General features: G+C 47.2%; 1 protein-coding gene across 5 annotated transcripts in view; it reads right to left on the bottom strand.

Moving 5' to 3' along the window:
• Positions 1-3,428: 3,428 nt before the first annotated feature.
• PFKFB3 (6-phosphofructo-2-kinase/fructose-2,6-biphosphatase 3) overlaps positions 3,429-19,454 on the bottom strand; it is a 100,022-nt gene continuing 83,996 nt past the window's right edge. For 3 of the 5 annotated variants that reach the window (XM_010590755.3, XM_010590754.3, XM_064284830.1), the window contains exons 10-15: positions 19,162-19,266; positions 17,079-17,208; positions 16,283-16,345; positions 16,093-16,157; positions 13,774-13,947; positions 3,429-7,641 (exon numbers count right to left, since the gene is read on the bottom strand). In XM_010590755.3, the coding sequence (XP_010589057.1) occupies positions 7,555-7,641; positions 13,774-13,947; positions 16,093-16,157; positions 16,283-16,345; positions 17,079-17,208; positions 19,162-19,266 (624 nt within the window). In that variant the 3' untranslated portion in view covers positions 3,429-7,554. Of the gene's footprint in view, positions 7,642-12,024; positions 12,048-13,773; positions 13,948-16,092; positions 16,158-16,282; positions 16,346-17,078; positions 17,209-19,161; positions 19,267-19,454 lie in introns of all 5 variants that reach the window. The other 2 variants (XM_023548947.2, XM_010590757.3) reach the window with 2 other exon arrangements.

Raw genomic sequence — 19,454 nt, 5'->3', positions numbered from 1 at the left:
AAGGCAGAATTCCTGGGTGGTGCAAATAGTTCAAGCATAACAACGATTGTAAGGATGGCGCAGGACCCGTCAGTGTTTCGTTCTGTTGTGCATAGGGTCGCTATGAGTCGGAACCGACTCGATGGCACCTAACAACAACAACAAATAGTTAAAGCACTCAGCTGCTAACAAAAAGGCTGGAGGCTTGAATCCACCCAGAGGCACTTTGGAAGAAAGGCCTGGAGATCTACTTCCAAAATATCAGCCATTGAAAACCTTGTGGGGCAGAGTTCTACTCTGACACTCATAGGGTCACCATGAGTCAGAGTCGATGGCAACTGATTTTTTCAAAGGCAGGTCCTCACATTCCTTTTGATTGCAGAAACTTAACTGAAATTAGTAAAGAAATACAATAAATGTGTGGTGAATGAATAAACAATAAATGAATATATAAGTAATCTAAGCTCAGTGGGTTTGGTTTTTGGTTTTCGCCCATCACATCTGCCAATTCATAAAATTCAGCAGCCTGTGGTGTTTGGGTTTTTCTGCCCAGGGTCCTTCTGGTGCATACGACAACCTATTTTCGGGTTACTGTTTAGTTTTGTCACCAGAACTAAAGCAGTGTGATGTGGTGGCAAGAGCCAGGCTGGGACTAGATAGAACTGAGACCTAATCCCAGGCCACCACTTAGCAGCTGCAGATCTTGGGTGCATTACTTAACTCCACCCACCCTTAGTTGCCCTCTTTAAAAGGCTGTAAAGGTTTGTACATGGGAGCCCTCGTGGTACAATAGTTAAGAGCTCAGCTGTTAACCAAATTTGGCCCTTCAAACCCGTCCATGACTCCACTGGATGACAGCACACAACAACAGTAAGTCTGCAGTAAGGATGAAACGAAAGCCTTTGTCCAGGTATCTAAAAGGGTCTTAGTGTTTTACTTATTGCTCTGTATATGTTTTCCTCTCAATTTTATATTTTAAGATGGAGGGGGAGAAGAGGGAAGGGTCAAAATTTTCCTAGCATGTTTTTTCTTTTGTCTATAATAGCTTTTTATGACCTTGAACTTGAAACATTTAAATTGTGAAATCTCAATACTTCCTTTGTAACCAGAAAAACCAAACCTGTTGCCGTAGAGTCTATTCAACTCATAGCGACCCTACAGGACAGAGTAGAACTGCCCCGTAGGGTTCCCAAGGCTGTAATCTTTATGGAAGCAGACTGCCACATCTTTCTCCCACAGAGCAGCTGGTGGGTTTGAACTACCAACCTTTCAGTTAGCAGCTGAGCACTTAACCAGTATGCCACCAAGGCTCCTTATTTCCATTGCAGTTTCTTTTATTGTTTTTTAGTTGTTTTCTGTCCAAAATTAGATATTCAGCAATATTTTCTTTTCCTTTTTAGTAGTATGATTTTTTTTTTTTTTTTTTAACACTTAGATCAATGTGTATGGTATGCTGCTATGATCTAATTAGCCTTTTGCCTTCAAATTGTTAACCAGTTCTACTGGTATTGCTTTTTAAATAATTCTAAGTAAAACATTCTCAACTGTGCCTATGAGAAAAGTGGAAAGTGAGGCCAAGGGCAAGGTGAGACGCCAAACTGGGCTGGAGCCTTCTGTCCAGTTCAGCCCTGGCATGAGGAATCAAGGCACAGTCCAGCCGCAGGCCACCACCACCACCAAGTTACCATAGAGTTGACTTCAACTCATGGTGACCTCATGTGTGTCAGAGTAGAACTGTGCTCTATAGGGTTTTCAATTGAGACCTCCATTTTGAAATGACTTCGTTGTATTCAAAGGTTGCTATCACAGGTTATTTCACTGCAGCAAACCCTTCCTTAGCACCCACTTGCTCACAGTTTTGTCCCCCGCTCACCCCCCACTGATCACCTACCAGAGGGGCTTACAGGGAAAGGGAAAAGTGACACAGTGGTATTTGCTGCCTCTTCGAAGGGCTAGTAAAATTCTTGATGGGAAGAACTATTGCCAAGATGAATTCTGGGTATTACCTGGGAACTTCCAAAATCTGGACAAGAGCCCCCACCTTCTCCTACGGGCTGCTTATGATTTCCCTGAAGGCTCTGATCACCAGGGCTGGGCTACAAGCTCTACCACTATGGGGCACATGACAGAGGGAAGAGCACACCTCCTAGCCCACCAGGCAAGCAGCTTAAAGCTGACCCACATGGTGACCTCTCTTATTACTGTGGATAAACCAAGTACAGGTGGAGGTGGGATTTTATAATGGTTAATGCCATGGAGCTTAGAGTCACAGATATTTGGGGTTGAATTCCTGCTCTGAAATTTACCTGCCAAGTGACCTTGGGTAAATTACTTACCTTCAGTGAGTTCCAAAAATCTACATCTGTAAAATGAGTATATTAGTAGCCTTACCTCTTAGGGCACTAGTGAGGGTCAAGGAAGATAGTTAATACAAAGTACCTAGCATTGTAGCTGTCAGTATTTGGCATAAAAACTTTATATGCTACAAGGGAATTCTAGTCTGATTTTCAAGGAACCAAGAGCCACATAGTAGTGCCTGGAGCATTTTTAGGGCTTCAATATTTGAATGGATGCCCTTCTAGCATTATCTGGCCCCTTCCTCCCACAACTCATCCACCTGGTTACTCATTCCTTAATATTTATTCAGTAATTGTAGACCTTGCCCAAGGTCACACAGATGAATCTCTTAGAGCTTGCCCAAATGCTCGTGGAAGTTTTGCAGGTTGCCATAACCCAGCAGGCACAGGACTTTAAAATCCTTATGTTGTTGTTGTTAGATGCCATCAAGTTATTTTCAAGTCATAGTAACCCCATGTGACAGAGTAGAACTGTCCCATAGGGTTTTCCAGGCTGTAATCTTTATGAAGCCCTGGTGCTGCAGTGGTTAAGAGTTTGGCTGCTAACCAAAAGGTCAGCAGTTCGGATCCAACAGCTGCTCCTTGGAAACTCTATGGAGCAGTTCTACTCTGTCCTATAGGATCTGTATGAGTCAGAATAGACTTGACTTGATGGCTATGGGTTTGGTGTTTGGTTTTAATCTTTATGGAAGTAGATCTTCTGCAGAGCCGCTGGGTGGCTTCAAATCACCAACATTCTGGTTAGTAGGCACTTAACCATGAGCAACACCAGGGCTTCTTAAACACGTGCATGTCCTGTTTTAAAGCAGTCTTTTAATTTCCTTGGTAGATAGCCTCAAAAGACTGACCTGATTTGGGGGCAAGAATTGTGTCCGTCGAGGCCACTGCCGTATCCCTAGCACCCAACACACCTACCACCACCACGAGTTGCCATCGACTCTCACTCATGGAGATCCCATAAGTGTCAGAGTAGACCTGTGCTCCATCAGGTTTTCAATGGCTGCTTTTTTGGAATTAGATCACCAGGCCTTTCTTCTGAGGCATCTCCGGGTAGACTTGAACCTCCAACCTTTCAGTCAGCAGGCAAGCATATTAACTCTTTGTACCACCCAGGGACTTCACCCAACACATAAGGAGAACTAAAACACATGTTCAGAACTCGAGAAGTTCTGGCTGAAGTGTGGATGTGAGTGAGTGTTTACACCTGTCACTGGGCAAGGCTTCTTGATCAAAACACTCTGTCCCATCACCGTTGTCCGCAAATACTAAGTTTGGAAGTTATTTCAAAAGGGAAGTGCCAAATTGCTGACTCCTTCCTATTCTCTTCACAGCTAGGGTTGGAAAAGCGTAAGGAATGAAGAAAGACTAATTTGGGAGTGTGACGGTTAAGGTTATGTGTCAACTTGGCTAGGCTGTGATTCTGAGTGGTCTGGCAGATAGTATATAATCATTCTCCATTTTGTGATCTGATGTGAACAGCCAATCAGTTCAAAGGGGAGTTTCCTGGGGGTGTGGCCTGCATCCAATATATACATGGATGTTCTGGCAAAGCTTGCCTTCTCTTGATCCCACACCCAACTTATCAACTCCAGTTCTTGGGGCGTGAGCCAGGAGCCTACCATCTGACCTGCAGATTTTGGGTTCATAAGCCCCTACAACCATGTGAGTCAGAAGCCTCCAGCCTGATGCCTGACCCACTGATTTGGGTGGGACTAGCTAGTCTCCACAACTGTGTGAGCCATTTCCTTGAAATAAATCTCTTACATATATATATATATATATGTATACACACACACACACACATTCACTCATTTTGCTCCTTCGGAGAACCCAGCCTAAGACAGGGAATAGGAAATGTTTTTGATACGGAGCAGTAGGGGTACTCTGGAAAAAAGTCAGCCCAGTGAGAGCACTCCAGGTCACGACACTCGCTGCCTGAAGGAAATGTTCGAGTGTTTCCTTATAACCATATGTAGGTTCTCATTCAGTGTCCTTCCCCGTAGAGATGAAGATACTGAATTTCAGAAGGGAAACAACTTTGGCAACCAGTTAATGGCAAAGTAGCTATAGAAGGTCTACTGTGAGAACTTAAGAGGCTAGAAGGGGGATGCTGTGGGACAATAGAGTGAAAGAAATGCATAATGAACTATGCCTTCCTGTAATTCTGCCTGGGCCTTGTTATGTCATGCAATGCTTGTATTAGAGCTGCTGCTGTTTCAAAGAGCTAGGAGGAAAGGGTATGCAAGGAGAGAAATAAAAATGGACGTGGCTTATTATTTCCCAAACGCAAGCAACTGACCACCTATATCAGAATGGTCTGTTTAGAGGAAGATAAGAAGTGGAAGGTCAAGAACGAAATGGTAGAGTCTGGTGCAGGGACCACAAATGTCAATTACAGACTCCTCCTCCCCCCAAGAAAGGACCAGAGGCGTACTTCATCAGTGTATCTCAACCAGGTATTTTATTGGTCTGGCAACTGCAAAATATACAAATTTCTGAAAGGCATTCCCTGTTTGAAAGCTAGCATAGCTTCATCCCAGGTAATTAATTCAGACAAATATACAGAACACAGATAAGTCGTAAGTCACACATAAAAGGCCCCTAAACTAATTTTTTAAACTAATTAACAACTAAACCCAATCTATACACAGCTTTCTATTTCCAGGCTCCCTTATACATATTAAATAAATAAATAGCACATCTGCTATCAAAATAATAAAAAAATAAATTTCAAGTATTACAAATGAAAAACATCATTGGTGTGGTTCAAACAGTTTCTCTTCTCCTCCCAAATGAAGAGCTTTGCCCAAGGTTATACTCTCAGGACAGAATAAGGAGGGTGAAACTCATCCAAAAGCAAATACACAAAGTTAAAAAGACTGGCCCCAGTTTTTTTTTTTTTTTTTGTGGGGTCGGGTGAGAGTAGGGAGGAGAATGAGACTCAGCCCTCTCAGGAGAAGCTCCGTGACTGTAGCTCAAACACGCCCTCCAAACACCTCCCCACAGGTCAGATCACTGGCTTTCAAGTAAAGCAGCAACCGACTTCTCTCCAAGATCTCCCCTCCCCACGCATGCACGTTTGTGTTCTATCCTTCCCCATCTCGGCCAGCCCTTACCAAATTAAAGTTCTATGTCAGGCAAAGCCTATTTATTTGTGTATTTATTTTAAGTAGTCAGAGAGGAGGGGAAAATCCACCCTCTCAAAGCCCTCACTTGTATAAGACTGAAAAGTCTGTATTCAAAGAAGTCTGCTCTGACAACAAGAAAGAAGCCATTCTTGCCAGAAAGTGGGACGTAAGAAAACCATTCTCAAGAGCAAAGTTGTAGGCCCTTCATGTCTAAAAATAAAACCTACACACACACATTCTCTCTCTCACACACACACACAGTATTTGACAATACTCAAGACAGTGGGAAAGGGGGATAAGAATCCAAGACTTAAGTCGTACAGGAATGTATACACAGACATTCTCTCAGGCAGACAGCCAATTAAATTGGGGCAAGGGCAGGGAATAATTGAACGGTTTGGTGTGAAAACCACACAGTTGTAGGGTATCTGAAGCATGTCCCTGTTTCCCTTGATCCTGACCAGGGAAAGTGCATTCATTCTTTAAGAGCTTCTTTCTTTCTACTCCCAGCTTCAGGTGTCTAACTTCCAGTTAACCGTTCCCTTGAGATAGGAGGGCAAGGGACGTAAGGGCTCAACTGCAGAAGACAGGAAAGAAAAGTGACCTTTGGCACCAGTTTCCAGAGATCCTTAAAAGGGTCATCTGGACAGACTCTACCGCTCAATTTAGAAGTTGTTTCTTCTGGGCCTCGAGACACCTCTCTGCCCCTAGTACTTGGAGGCAACAAGGAAAAGCCAATAGGCAGAAACAAGAGTTATTTAGGGCCACCTGTCCCATAAGCCCTACTTCCATCCTTCCCCTCCCCTCTACCACCCAATATCCCAGGGGCCATGAAGGCAAGGCAAGCACTACATTTTATTCTCTTGAGTTTCCCATAGTACCCAGCACAGAGATAGGCAGGCATACAGCAGATGGTTGACAAAAACCTATGCAACTGAGCTGGATCCCGGTGGGAAACCACAGACAGCCCCTTGGAGGAAGTGGCATCTAATGAGGCCTTGCTTGGGCCACTGTCTCCACCTGGGAAACGGGGGGGTAAGGAAAGTCCTGAAGAGAAGAAGCCAGGTCCTTGTGCTTCTCCATGCCAGCTTCCAGAGGCAGTCTTTAGATTACTTGAAGACTCGATCCCTGGTCAATTTACTGGGATCTCTCTGAGATTCCCCATCTCATGGGCATGCCCAATCCCCCATTCTTTCAGAGGCTCGAAGCCCCCAAGGGTATATAACCCAAACCCAAAGTTCCTTAAAGTGCAACTTTCTCGTCCACGTCTTCCATAACAAAGTGCAAGACCAAGCAGCCCCAGGAGAGTGATGCTCTCAGGTGCCTCCAAATACAGGCAGGAAACAAGAGAAAACAAGGAGCCCCCTGTGAGAGCGAGGCCCAAGCTAGCATATTTCGGCAAAATAGTTCATTTGTCCTTTAACATCTCCGTCCAAGGCAGAACACAGACCTGGGATGTACGTGGAAATGTGGGAGTCACGGGAGTGTCACGGCTTAGCTGACAAGCAAGTCTCAGCTCAGGGATCTCTCTGGAAAAAAGTATTCATCTCTCCATATCCCAGCGTGGCTCCCACAGCTCCAAATCCCCACATGCCCAAGTCCATTCTCCATGAGGCTTCTTCTCAGGCCACAAGGCTCCAAAGAACCATGCGAAGCTTTTAAATACCCCTTAAACTTCAGCAACTAGCATCTAGCTCTTCCTTAGTTTGTGAATTCTGCTGCCAGTGTCCTCTGACCAGCTGTGAACATCCCAGGCCAAGATAAAACAAGCAAAACAGAACGGAACGGAGGCATCCAACATTCCCTCCTCCGGGCCTTCTCGCATCTTATCCACCACTCACTCACCCTACTCTCCAAGCCTCCTGAAAGTCTCTGAGGCCAGACATCCCTGGAAGACTGGAGGGGGCAGAGGACAGGGTGGTCTGCAGAGCAACACAGAAAAGGCCTTTGAGTGCCTCGGCCCCACACGCCGCTGGAAGCGCGGGTTCTCTCCCACCTGCAGACCCCCTCATCGCCACCCCCACCCAGTCATGGAAGAAGTCCCCAGGATCGCTGTGGCCTCAGGCTGATGGAAGAGCACAAGCAAAGCTTCAGAAATGGAAATGGGCTGGAACCGGATTCGTCTCTTCAACGTCCCCTGGGGGAGGTGTCTGTGCTGCTCTGGGAGCCTTCATGTTCTGTTTTGGGGAGAAAAGAGGAGAGGGGGCAGGGAATTATTATTTCCTGTCAACTATGCCTCTCAAGCAAAAGACTCAAAGCCAAGCAACTGAGAACCCCAAACAAGAACAACCCCAGAAAAGCATGATCAACTAAGTAGGCTGAAGTGGGCCCAGGGGTGGTCCCAGAACAGCCACACCAGAAGAAGGGGGCTGGGCACAGTTGGGAACCCTCTTAGCAGAGAAGCCTGTCATCTGCCTGTAGGAGGTGAGGGGGGCAGGCAGAGGAATACCACCTGGCTCAAAACCAGCAGCTGTTCCGGGAAGAATGGTGAGCTGGCAGGAGCTGGGTGCTGGTAATTAAGCAAACGTCATCCTCAAGGTCCTTTAGAAATTCATGGCTGCCCTCTACCCCCCACACAGTGAGCTCAGAGGATGAGCCGGGGCCTTCTAAATAAGCATTGGCATTCTCCTCCCAAATTAGCTACCGCCACACATCCCCAGCTCTTGGGATCCAAATTCTGGGAATGCCAGACTGGCAAATGACAACACACTGATGACTGGGCTGGGTGGACACAGCAGAAGGCCCAGTCAAGGTGAGTGGGGTCTGAGGGGCCACAGCAGAGAAGGCAGGTGTCACAAAATCTCCCGTTCTAGTTCTAATAAAAGTGCTCTGAATAGGAAGCCCTACCCCTAAGAAATTGCCAGAATCAAAACTCTTCTTAGTAGAAAAATTGAATCATCTGGGGACAGATGATGGCTCCTACTGCAGGTAGAGGACTCTACCGACCCTCTGTAATCTACCCCTCCAGAAAAGAAACACACACAGGTTTTAGAAGTATTCTCTAAGACCCTGAGTGTCTCCACTGAGACTCTTTTAAAGGGAATGGGAAGAGATAGCAGAACCCAGGCAAACAGATATATAAGGATCACCATGGTCCACTCCTACGGCCAGCAGAATTGAGGCTCCAAGGCCGGAGAAGTCTCTAGGTAAGAGAATCTCAGGGCTGAGGCAGCAATGAAGCCAACTTGGATCTGGGCCTGCTCTTGCACAGACTCTGGAACCCAGGTGACCTGGTCCTCAAACCACCACAGTGAGAAACCTTCCATGAGTGGGTAGGTCTCCTGGAGGGTATGGTACCCAGAACCCTCCCATCTAGAAAGAACCACAGCCACCTTCTGGAGCTGGACAGTGAGCTGTGCTGTTTCCCTCCACAGCTGCTGGCTCTAACCTGCCCTCGGACAACACCAGCTGGGGAGCACAACTTCTGACACCCACAAATGATGGCAATGCAACAATGACAGAGGAGGACCACAAGGAATGGGCTATAACCACAGCACTCACTCACGGTGCCCCTGGCTCAGGACACATGGAGGGGGAGGAGGAGAGACAGACCGGAAAGAGGGAAAGATAGAGAGGACCTCAAGACAATGGTGCCGCTCTTAAAAGAACTCTGGCACTGAGACATATGAGCCACAAACTTCACAACGGCCAGTCTTCACACAGAGCAAGATGCCTGAGAGGCTGAGATGCCAGGACTCAGAGATGCAGTGAGGACAAAGGAGGGGCATGCACCGAGTCATTTACCTTTTCAAGGCTTAGTAAGGAGAAAACTTTGAGAAAATGTGACAGACAGTTCGTCTTTCAAGCATAGTGGGGAAAAGGAAAAAAAAAGGAGGTTAAAAAAGAAAAAATCTTCAGTAGTACTCTCTTTTCAGTGTGCATTTATTTGAAATTTAAAAATAAAGGGTGTATGCATCATGAATGCCGGAAGGCCTCTGGGTCCCCGAGCAGCCAGTGCAGACCTGGGAGAGGGCCACATTGCCCTCTGTCCTGGGCTCTCTTTCCCATTTTACTGGGAAGCCAAGATTACAGGCAACAGACCTCGGAATATGGATAGTCGGGCCACAACCCTTATGACCCCAGGGACTGTCCCTACTCTCACGTCTTTGGGTGCTAACGCTGTCCTTGAGAAGGAAACTCACTGGCTTGGTGTAGAATACAGAGTGGTGTGGCCCAAACCCAGTGACACCTAGGCGTGTCTACAGTTAGAGGGCACCAAGTCACTCACCCAAAAATCATAACAGCTATCGGCCATTGGGCACTAACTATGTGCCAGACATCGGGCTGAGTGCTGTGCCTATGTTCTCATTATCACACCACTTTATAAAGTTATTACCTCCATGTTATAGGTAAGGAAACTAAGATCTAGAATTGTGTTACTTGCCCCAGAGCTCTAAAGATAGAGTGTAGTAGAACCAAGATTCAAAGCCAGCTCGGTCTGACTTCAATGATTTTGGTCCTGGTGCCCAGGTCAGTTCCCAGAATCAGATGTGTCTACAATCCCGATGGTTAGTGCCTCTGTGAGCATCCCACTGCCAGGCTGGCCTGGGCATGGGACTCCAGGGTAGAGTCAGGAAGGACGGGTCCATAGAGTATGTTTTTGCTGAGCTAGAGGGAGTCTAGCCAAAGGCGCTATTAATCTTGGAGGTGGGCAAGTTCAACTTTAGAGAGTTGAGGATATACTGCAGATGCCACCCTCAAGCAGGAAGATTCCTTCCCTGGCAACATCAGGCTATGGTCACAGGACCAGGTTATGCATAGCTGTAAAGCCACAGGGTCCAAATCCAGTTTTCATACAAGGTGAACCCTTGATTCTCAAGTATTCCATGTATAAATGCTAGCTTCCAGGGGATAACAGAGATAATGGACTGTGAAGATCTCTTACTCTATAAAGACGGAAATTAATGGAGAAAATCCACCATTAAGTAAACAACATTTAGTCACAGCTGAAAGCAAGCAGGTGCAGGGGTGAGGAGGCCAAGTCAAACAGACCTGGGGCAGTGCCCCAGGGGCTGCAAACATCAGGTACCTCTGGGGCCAGGTAAGTAAATAGTACCTTGACTGTTCCCAGAAACTGGCAGAGAAAAAGAAGCCGCCTTTCAGAATTAGGAGACTCGTTCAAGACCTGTTTCTACTACTTCCTAGCCGGATGATCACCAGCATGTACTTAACCTCAGTCCTCATCTATTAAATGGAGACGGTAACTGCCCTGCCTACCTCGAAGTTATGTTAAGGCCCAAAGACACTGGATGTATGCAAGCAGATTCTCCGTGAGCTGTAGAGCACCACAAAATACAGCACTGCATGTGGTACTGCACTAGAGTCCCTGGGTGCTGCAAACGCTCAGCTCCTATCCGTAAGGTTAGACGTTCAAGTCCTCAAAAGAAAGGCCTGGCAATCTACTTCCAGAAAATTAGCCATTGAAAACCCTATGGAACACAGTTCTACTCTGACACTCACAGGGTCACCATGAGTCGGAAAAGACTTCATGGCAACTGGCTTTTTGACGGTACTACCACAAGCTAAGTACGATATTAAAAAAACTATTTTCCAAAAACAAGCCACTTTTTTAAGCTCATCAGGCTGAACTCTTCAAATGTTTTCAGTTTCAGCATAAATCAGTCAAGGGAACCTAATGAGCACAAAGGGGACAATGGGGTAAGAATGACTTGGGAGTGGGGTGGGGTAGGGTGATAGTTTATGGTGGCTATTATTAAACTCTGTCATGTGAAGGCCTTGGTACCTGCTGTGGTTGGGGATTACTGGAGCAATGAAAACAGTGACTTATCCAGTGGCTGCTACAACTGGTGCTTCTCCAGAAACTTTCTGCCACAGAGCTTTGGCTGAAGGAAAGGGGGACACCAGATAGGTCTATTTGAAACCTGCACCCAATCCTGGACATGACTATTAAGGTGGAGCAGATTCAGATACAGAACCACCTGACCCAGAAGAATGGTTTCCACATGGAACCCTCCTGTGCATGGAGGGCTCCTTGGAGCCTTCTAGGGGTCACCACCAGGATAGGGAGGGAGAGGCTGCAGGGCTCCAGGCCTACAACACACTCCCCACCTGAGTACTTCCTAGGCTATTTGCTTTGCAGATGAGGCTGTGGGTAAATTTTCCTTTCAAAAGGAAGGCGGTCTACAAAGGGAGGAGAAGGAGCTTAAAAGACAGCTATAGCAGGCACAGACCTAGCCTGCCATCAAAATCTGACTCTAAGAGAGAAACACTGGATTTAAGCCAAGCCACAGACCATTCCAATTGCAAACAGCAACCCAGAACCCTGAGAGGGACTGAGCGGATGCAACCTGTAGCAGTAGCAGCAACAGAACACAGTGACAAACTGCTGGGCCGCAGTTATTCCTTGTACATCCTTTTCTGAGAAGTCGTGGAGTCCCTGCCCCCTCCTCCCATCCCCATCTTCCCTTTCCCCCATGGAAGACTTCAGACTTCACAGGAACCATCGTTAGCCTCAACATTTGAACAGGAAGGGGTTCAAACTGGCAAGCAACAAGAAAGAGGTGCAAGCACAGCAAAATGATTTGGAGAAAAATACTTACAAACAGGCTTTCCCTAGCAAAGGCTGCAGAGAGAAAAAGTTGAGAGAGAAGTCAGTAGGGAGACAGGGCACGGGGGCCAAGTCACCTGAAATGAGAGTGCATTCTGTTGGGATAACGCTGTCAAATGTCCCAAACCTGGCACAGCCAACGGGTTCCAGGCTGCTGAAGGACTGTCCTTTCAAAGTCATGGGAGGTGGGGAGTGGACTAGGGCATCTGCCACTCTGTCCTATGACTGGGGTCAGGGGTCTCTGGTCATCACCTAACTCCTGTCCAGCCTTGTCTCCCCCCAAGTAGCTATAACAACGGCCTCTACACTTCTGAACAGGACCCTACATTTATAACAAAATGGAAAGTTATAGTTACACTATTTTTGTTCTTCTCGGTTTTCACAGGAAACATCCTCTGATTTTACACCGGAAGAACTATTTATTAGTGATCGCCTGGTCCTACCCTCTCATTTTAAAAGAGAAGGAAGCTGAGGCCCAGAAAGGTGAAGTAGCCTGACAATTCAAATTCTCATTAATCCTTGCCATCTAACCCTTACAGAGCACTAACTACATGCCACGCGCACCATGTTAGACAGTTGGCATGAATTACCCCCATGGACCTGCCTTTTGTAGAAGGTGTTATTCCCCCATTCCACAGATGAGAAATCTGGGGCCTAAAGAGGTGACACGACCTGCCCGAGGTCGCAAGGTGTCCTCCTCCACATCACATTTCCAGACCCCGCCAAGTTTAAGTAAGCTGTGGGGGAAATCTGAGAAGATTTTGGTCTGGAGAGGCAGCACTGACGGTAGCCTCAGCATCACACATCCAGTTCACCAACAAATGCAATTTGGCATTTAGCTCGTTCTTTGTAAGAGACCAGGCTTGGTGGGTGGAGGTGGGGGGGACTCTTGGGAGGTAACAAAACTTGTGCCGGGAGATTTCTACATCTCACATATCTGCAAAAGGTTCTTGGCTGTCTTTGAGGAAAAGACTGGTCTTATGAAAATAAATCTTAACACCCAAAAATCAAAATCTTCTAGCCTTTAATCTTCAAAGCTAAAGAAATAAGTGAAATCTGTTTGTTATTGTTTTTTTTTTCTTTCTTTCTCTTCCCTCCCATCCGTCTGAAGTAACTCTGTTCAGTGCGAAAGTGGTCATTTCCTAGTTACCCAGCCCTTAGAGTCAGGCTGCAGGGTTCTAAAGGGGCTGTGCTGGTTTCCGGCAGGAGGACAAGTTTCATGGGCCCCTTCTGCCTCCAGCTTTTCTGTAATGGGGAGCAATCACGAGAGAAGAAGACAGGTGAAAATACTCAGGCATGGCCATGTGACAGGTAGAAGTCCCCAGGCCACACACAGAAGCAAAGGGGCCCAGAGGCGGAATGGAAGAGACTTCTGAACTAGAGATTGCCTACAGATTTTGTTTCAGAGAAAACTATCCACGTGGGTGGAACTCAGGCATTTCATCACTATTTCTTCTGCTCTGCCTGGTTCTGTGTCTCAGGAAGCGGGAGGCGCACTGTGTCTCAGGAAGCGGGAGGCGCACACAACCAGTGTCAGCAAGGGAGGACCCCCACGGTGTTCCAAACTTCAGAGGAACATTCTCTTATTCTCTCCCCTCCCCCACATCCCCAACCTGCTGCACACACACACATACACACGCTCCCCTGTGTCTGAGGCCATTCCTGTACCCCATGGGGTACTCTTCTCCCTACCCACAGGTAGGCGACGTGACTGCAAAGGAGGAAGAGGGAATCAACTAACTTGTCCAGGCAGCTGCGTGGGCACCTCGTGGGGCAGGCAGTTGGGCAGGGCAGCGGAAGTAGAAGCCACATGCTCCTCAAAGCTGTTGATGCGAGGCTTTTTGGTGGGTTCAGGGCTGGCTAGTGGGGTGACACTATTGCGTCTCATGAGCGGGTTAGGTCCCTTCTTTGCATCCTAAGCAAGACAAAGACAAAGGAGAGAAGGCGACAGTTACAAGGAGGGGAAAGGTAAATAAGCAAAAAAAAAAAAATTTCTCTGCTTCTGGATTCTAGTGAAACAAGATTAACCAGGGGAAAGGCCCTGGGATCGTGGAGTTGTGTTTGTCCTAGGACCCTCAGCTGTCAAGAACAGGGGATGACTTCCTCCTGTGCTCCTTTTCCGGATCATTTCAAAAGACACCACGTGGACAAGTATAAGTGGATGTGTGCAAAGTACAGAAGATGCAGCAGGTGAGGGAAGAAGACCAGTAAAAATTCTGCACTTCAGTTCAACACAAACAAGTTATGCAATGACAGCAGGTAGTGAGGTCCAAGAAAAGAGTTTTGCTTCTGGACTCTGAGAAAGGCACAGGGAGGGGGAGTACAGGAGAGAGGCCGGGCTCTGAGGATGACAGGAGGCAAGGCTCACTGGTAACCACAGTGTGGCAGGCACAGAGGAAGAGAGGAAAAGGCGTATCTGCTGGGCTTGCCTTCCACTGATCAGCTGGTCCGGCATCCAGGACCCCTCCCTTTCTGCAGAGTACACATGGAACAACTCATGCTCCACATAAATGCCCTGATTTAGGACAGGAAATGAAGGGTTCGAAATCAGCCATGAAACTAAAGACCCAGAAAACCTAAGGGAGGCAGAACCCGCCAGCCAGGCCCAAACACCAGCCTTGTGATCAACATAACAGGCTGCTATGGGCTGAGGATGGGCCTTCCTTCTGGAAAAGTTTAAGAAGAATGTAAGCCCCATATCTCAGATGAGGCGGGCCTCTCCTACCTAGTAGCAGAGAGGGCTCTGAAGTCCTGCAGACCGTCATTCTGCAGCTCATGGCCCGGTTGTCTTAAGTCCAGGTCTGCATTTGCCATGACCCTGCCCAGTCCTCCCCAGGGAAGTGTTCATGGATCATTGGAGCCGAGTTCAGGCCCAACCAAAGCACTGGGACAGCAGACTGGAGCCAGGCTGAGAGCCCGCACCAGCCACACCCTCCCCAGCCAGGGCTGCTCCTCACACAACTAACGGCAATGCAGCAGGCAGTTTACCACATTGAAAAGAGGTGGTCAGAGGCAGGTGCTCAGCCAACCAGCCAGGCAACTGCTAGCGAGTGTAAACTAAGCCGACATCTCACACACACCCCCTTAATGCCGAAATCTTGTAGCCAAGCTCCTTGACAACAGGGAAGTCACCTGCTTTGGAGGACTCCATGGACAGGATACCACACTTGGTGAACCAGGAAGGGTTAGACTAATACTGGCAAAGCGTTCTGTCTTAACAGCCTGTACAATGCTAACTCAAAGGTATTTGCACCACATACACCTGGGCAGAACTCTGATCTGCTTAGGTGAGAGACCCCATCTGAGGAACCACCAAATTTCGGATCTCCCAAGGTGGAAGTCATCCAAAACCAAACACTGGGGTCCTTTGAAAAAAAACTTTCCATTCACCATCCCTTATGTCTCTAACTCCCAAGTCGTATCTGTTTTTCTCTAGTCCCACTTCCTTTTTCTGTGTTATCATCACCCTTGTAGTTCTGTACCTAAGCACATACAGATGACTCAGCTGATGCCCAGTCCTGCTTTATCTAGGAACTCTGAAACCTGAAAACATAGTTGTAGCTGCCTGAAAGGAAAAGGCAACAATAATTGTGCTAGGTTATTTTTAAAAGAGAAAAATTTATCTCCCTCTTTAATACTCACTTCTTAAGTCGGGTAGAAATGGAGAAAAAGAGCACTGGGGAGAAAAAAGAAAATACAAAAAGCTCCCAGAAGCCACAAGAAAGATGGGAAGAGAATACAAAGAAGTGGAGAAAAAGGAGGGGAAAGAGTCAGCAGGCCTATTTCAAACAAATTACAATAGTGACAACATGACTGATATAATTGGTGTCACTGAATTGTACATGTGAAAAATGATGATAGGGCAAGTGTTAGGTTATATTTTTTTAATAACAATTTTTAAAAATTACTATAGTAAGAACCAGCTGAAAGGTCCATAAGCAACTCAATCAAGACTTCGTTCTTCTTAAGTGTGTAAGCCCACTGGTCCCTTACTCCACAGGAGTCCTTCACATGACAAAGGACAAGGTGGGGATGCTGAGGGAGTAGGAGGCACACTTACCTCTGACCTTTCTCGGTGTGTGCTCACCGACTCCACATTCAAGTAGATGGATTCCACCCGGCAACCTGGGCACAGGGAGGGGAAAGAGCACAGCTTCTGTTAACAAGGGGTGGGCCCTACTGAAAGCTCCATAGCCACCAGGAACCACAGTGACAGGGGAGTGTACCTTGGCAATAGCTACGTCACTTACCATAAGCAACAGGTGTCAGTTTCAGGACTGTGTGAAGAGGGCATTTCAAGTAGGGCATCTCCTCTGAAAAGAAAGCAGATATGACCGCACGATTAGATATGAGACTTCAGGGAGGAGGATTTATGCACTGACACCCACATTCACACTTCACAGTGGGAGCTCCTGACATGCCCGTGTCCCCAGAAGCCAGGCCCAGGCAGGGGAGCTGTCCCCCAGCACACAGACCAGCACGAAACAGAAAAAGATACCTAGCCTAGGAACAAAATAAAGAAATCCGCCCCTACACAATGTCAGAATTAGAGTTTAAAAAAAAAAAGCACCCCCAAAACAATAAGGTTGTCTTGGGATTCAACTGAACCTTGGGCAGACACAAGACTTACCTATTAATAGCATCTTTAGAGTATTCTAGGCTGTCTGTTCCCCAAAGGTGGGTTGAAGACAAGAGTCTCCCCCACCTCAACTTGCCTCAAAGATCCTTAGATTTGGGAGGCCAAGGGCTTTTGGTAGCTGTTTGATGATGCTACTAAGCCCACTGTATATCAAACTGGGTTCTGAAGCATTTCCCAAGGGCTAGCAAGGAAACTTGTGTCAGAGAAGACCCCTCTGTGGGCGGTGCGGCCAGACACACACTGACTTTAACATTCAGCAACACAACAGAAACAGCGTCTTGGTGGGAAATGATGTGGTATATAGATATGCCACACTCAAAGGTCAGTTCCCCTCCTCCCTCCTTGAGTATGAAACCTCCCTAGTTCCTGATTTCCCCACATAGAAAGCTTCAGAGGATGGGCAGTACCTGCACTTTTATCTAGAAAGTAGGCTAAGAGGCAACGTAGGACGGCCTGGTGGCAGATCACCAGCACATTCTCCTGCCGTTCCAGCTCCATGATCACCGGCTCCAGGCGCTGGACCAGGTCCTGGTAGGACTGCAAGACAGAGGGGCAGGGCCCTGAGTCAGAGCAGAACCGCACTCGAGAAGACGGGAGCTCTGGCACCCAGCCACACCTTTCTCACCATCATAAGCCAGGCAACACTCAGTCGCTCAATTAATACCCTGTGATGTTTTAAATCTGCATCCCAACACAGGGGCTGGGCTGAGTGCTAACCTCTTACCAGGGAGACCTAGCACAAGCAGCTTCCTCGAAAAGGCAAATCACCTCTACCTTTCTCTCTGAGCAAATTCCTTTTCTAATCCTCAGCATGTGGAAAGAGACGGGTAGCTGAGAAGAGGTATGGAATATTACTCAGCCATAAAAAGGCATGAAGTACCAACGCATGCTACAACATGGGTGACCTTGAAAACATTATGCTGAGCAAAGTCAGCCAGCTATATAAAAGGTCATATACCACATGGTTCCATTTACATGAAATGTCCAGAATAGGCACAACTATAGAGACAGAAAGCAAGACTAGTAGCTGCCGAGGGACAAGAAGAAAGGGGAAATTGGGACTGACTGCCAGCAGGTCTGTTATTTTTTGCGGGGGGGTGATAGAAATATTCTAGAATTAAACAGTGGTAATTTTTTTTTTTTTTTTTTTTTTAATGATTACATGGAAACCCTGGAGGCGCAGTGGTTAAAAACTGTGGCTGCTGACCAAAATGTCGGCAGTTCAGATCCTCCAGGAGCTCCTTGGAAACCCTATGGGGCAGTTCTACTCTGTCCTATAGGGTCGCTATGAGTCAGAATCAAATCCACGGCAACGTGTTTGGTTTTTGGTTTTAATGATTACACAACATTGTAAATATACTAAAAACCACTGAACTGTACACTTTTAAATGGTTAAAATGGTAAATTTTATGTTATATGAATTTTATCTCAATAAAGAATAAAAATAATAATAATGGGTAGGCTTGTGACTTTAACACAAGACCACCAAGGTTACTAGTCACACGGGTCCCTCTGCTGCCATCCTTCCCTCTCTTACAAACCCGGGTCCTGTGACTAAGGGTCAGTGTGACCCCGTGTGTCCTGGCCCACAAGGGATTCATGCTATGACAAATGCTGAGGAGGGTCACAGGACAGACCCCTGCTGGTGTCCCCGCCCCCCAAGGCTTGTGGCCAGAACCCCAGGCACCCACTGCATCTGAACACTCTGCCCAGTGCTCGCAGCAGCTGCTTCCCCAACCAAAGTGAGTCTTACACCTGGCTTGGGAAACTACTCCTACGTGAGCACCAATGTACGTCAGTACAAGTGACAGACGGTAAAATGTCCACAGCTGGCATGTCAACCAGCTTGCCTGCAGTCAAGTGCAACACCTTTGTGTCAGGTGGATAATCACCAGTTATCTTCTTTCTTTCCCATATCATTACAGATGTTGTTTGAGAAACACTTCTGTCACTTTTCACTGAGTGGAAAATGCGACTGTGCTTCTCCTGGAGTTGTTTGCAAGCTTCAGTGTAGCAAGACTCAATTCAAAGGTGAAAGTGCTGGCAACAGGCATCCAGAACACATTAGAAGCTCAAAAAATACTGGTTAGATGTCAGATTCCGTCCTCCTTGGAGCTGACCACTCAGCCGTCCACAATCAGTACCAGGGATCCCTCCAGAACCCTGGTGGTGCAGTGGTTAAGAGTTCAAACTGCTAACCAAAAGGTCGGCAGTTTGAATTCACTGGCCACTCCTTGGAAACCCTATGGGGCAGCTCCACTCTGTCACTATGGGTCGGAATTGACTTGACAGCAACAGGTTTCTTTGTTTCATTTTTTGGGGGATCCCTCCAGGTCCCTAGTAGCCCTCTCTTGGCCTCTGCTAAGGTGCTTCATGAGCTTCTCCACACACAACACACACAGTATACACTTGATCACTATTTGCTGAGTGAACAAATGACTACAGATGGAAAAGAAGGGCCAGAAATGAGGCTGGCCCCAACACACATACCTCTCCAGTGGGATAGCGGTAATAGTATTTGTCCTGTTCACGCAGGGTATATTCCTCAGGGTAAGTCTCCTTGATCTCCTCATAGGTCATCTCCTCACAAACACCCTGGCAGAAACACCCAGAGGTCACTCAAGAGAACACGCCCAAAAGGGTCAATGCAACCCCTGTGAGTCTGAAAGAGATCTCGGGAAGTCCCAATGCCCAGGGGTGATCTGTGCGGGTACAGGCTGCCCTCTTTCTAGGTGGTTCCAGGGAAAAAGGCCTCCACAGCCCCTGTCCCTCCAGCCCTCCCA

The sequence above is a fragment of the Loxodonta africana genome, chromosome 4 (genome assembly GCF_030014295.1).
Source record: "Loxodonta africana isolate mLoxAfr1 chromosome 4, mLoxAfr1.hap2, whole genome shotgun sequence".
In the NCBI taxonomy this organism is placed as follows: Eukaryota; Metazoa; Chordata; class Mammalia; order Proboscidea; family Elephantidae; genus Loxodonta; species Loxodonta africana.
Note: the sequence above shows the minus strand (reverse complement) of the source record. Positions and strands in the feature narration are given on the sequence as shown.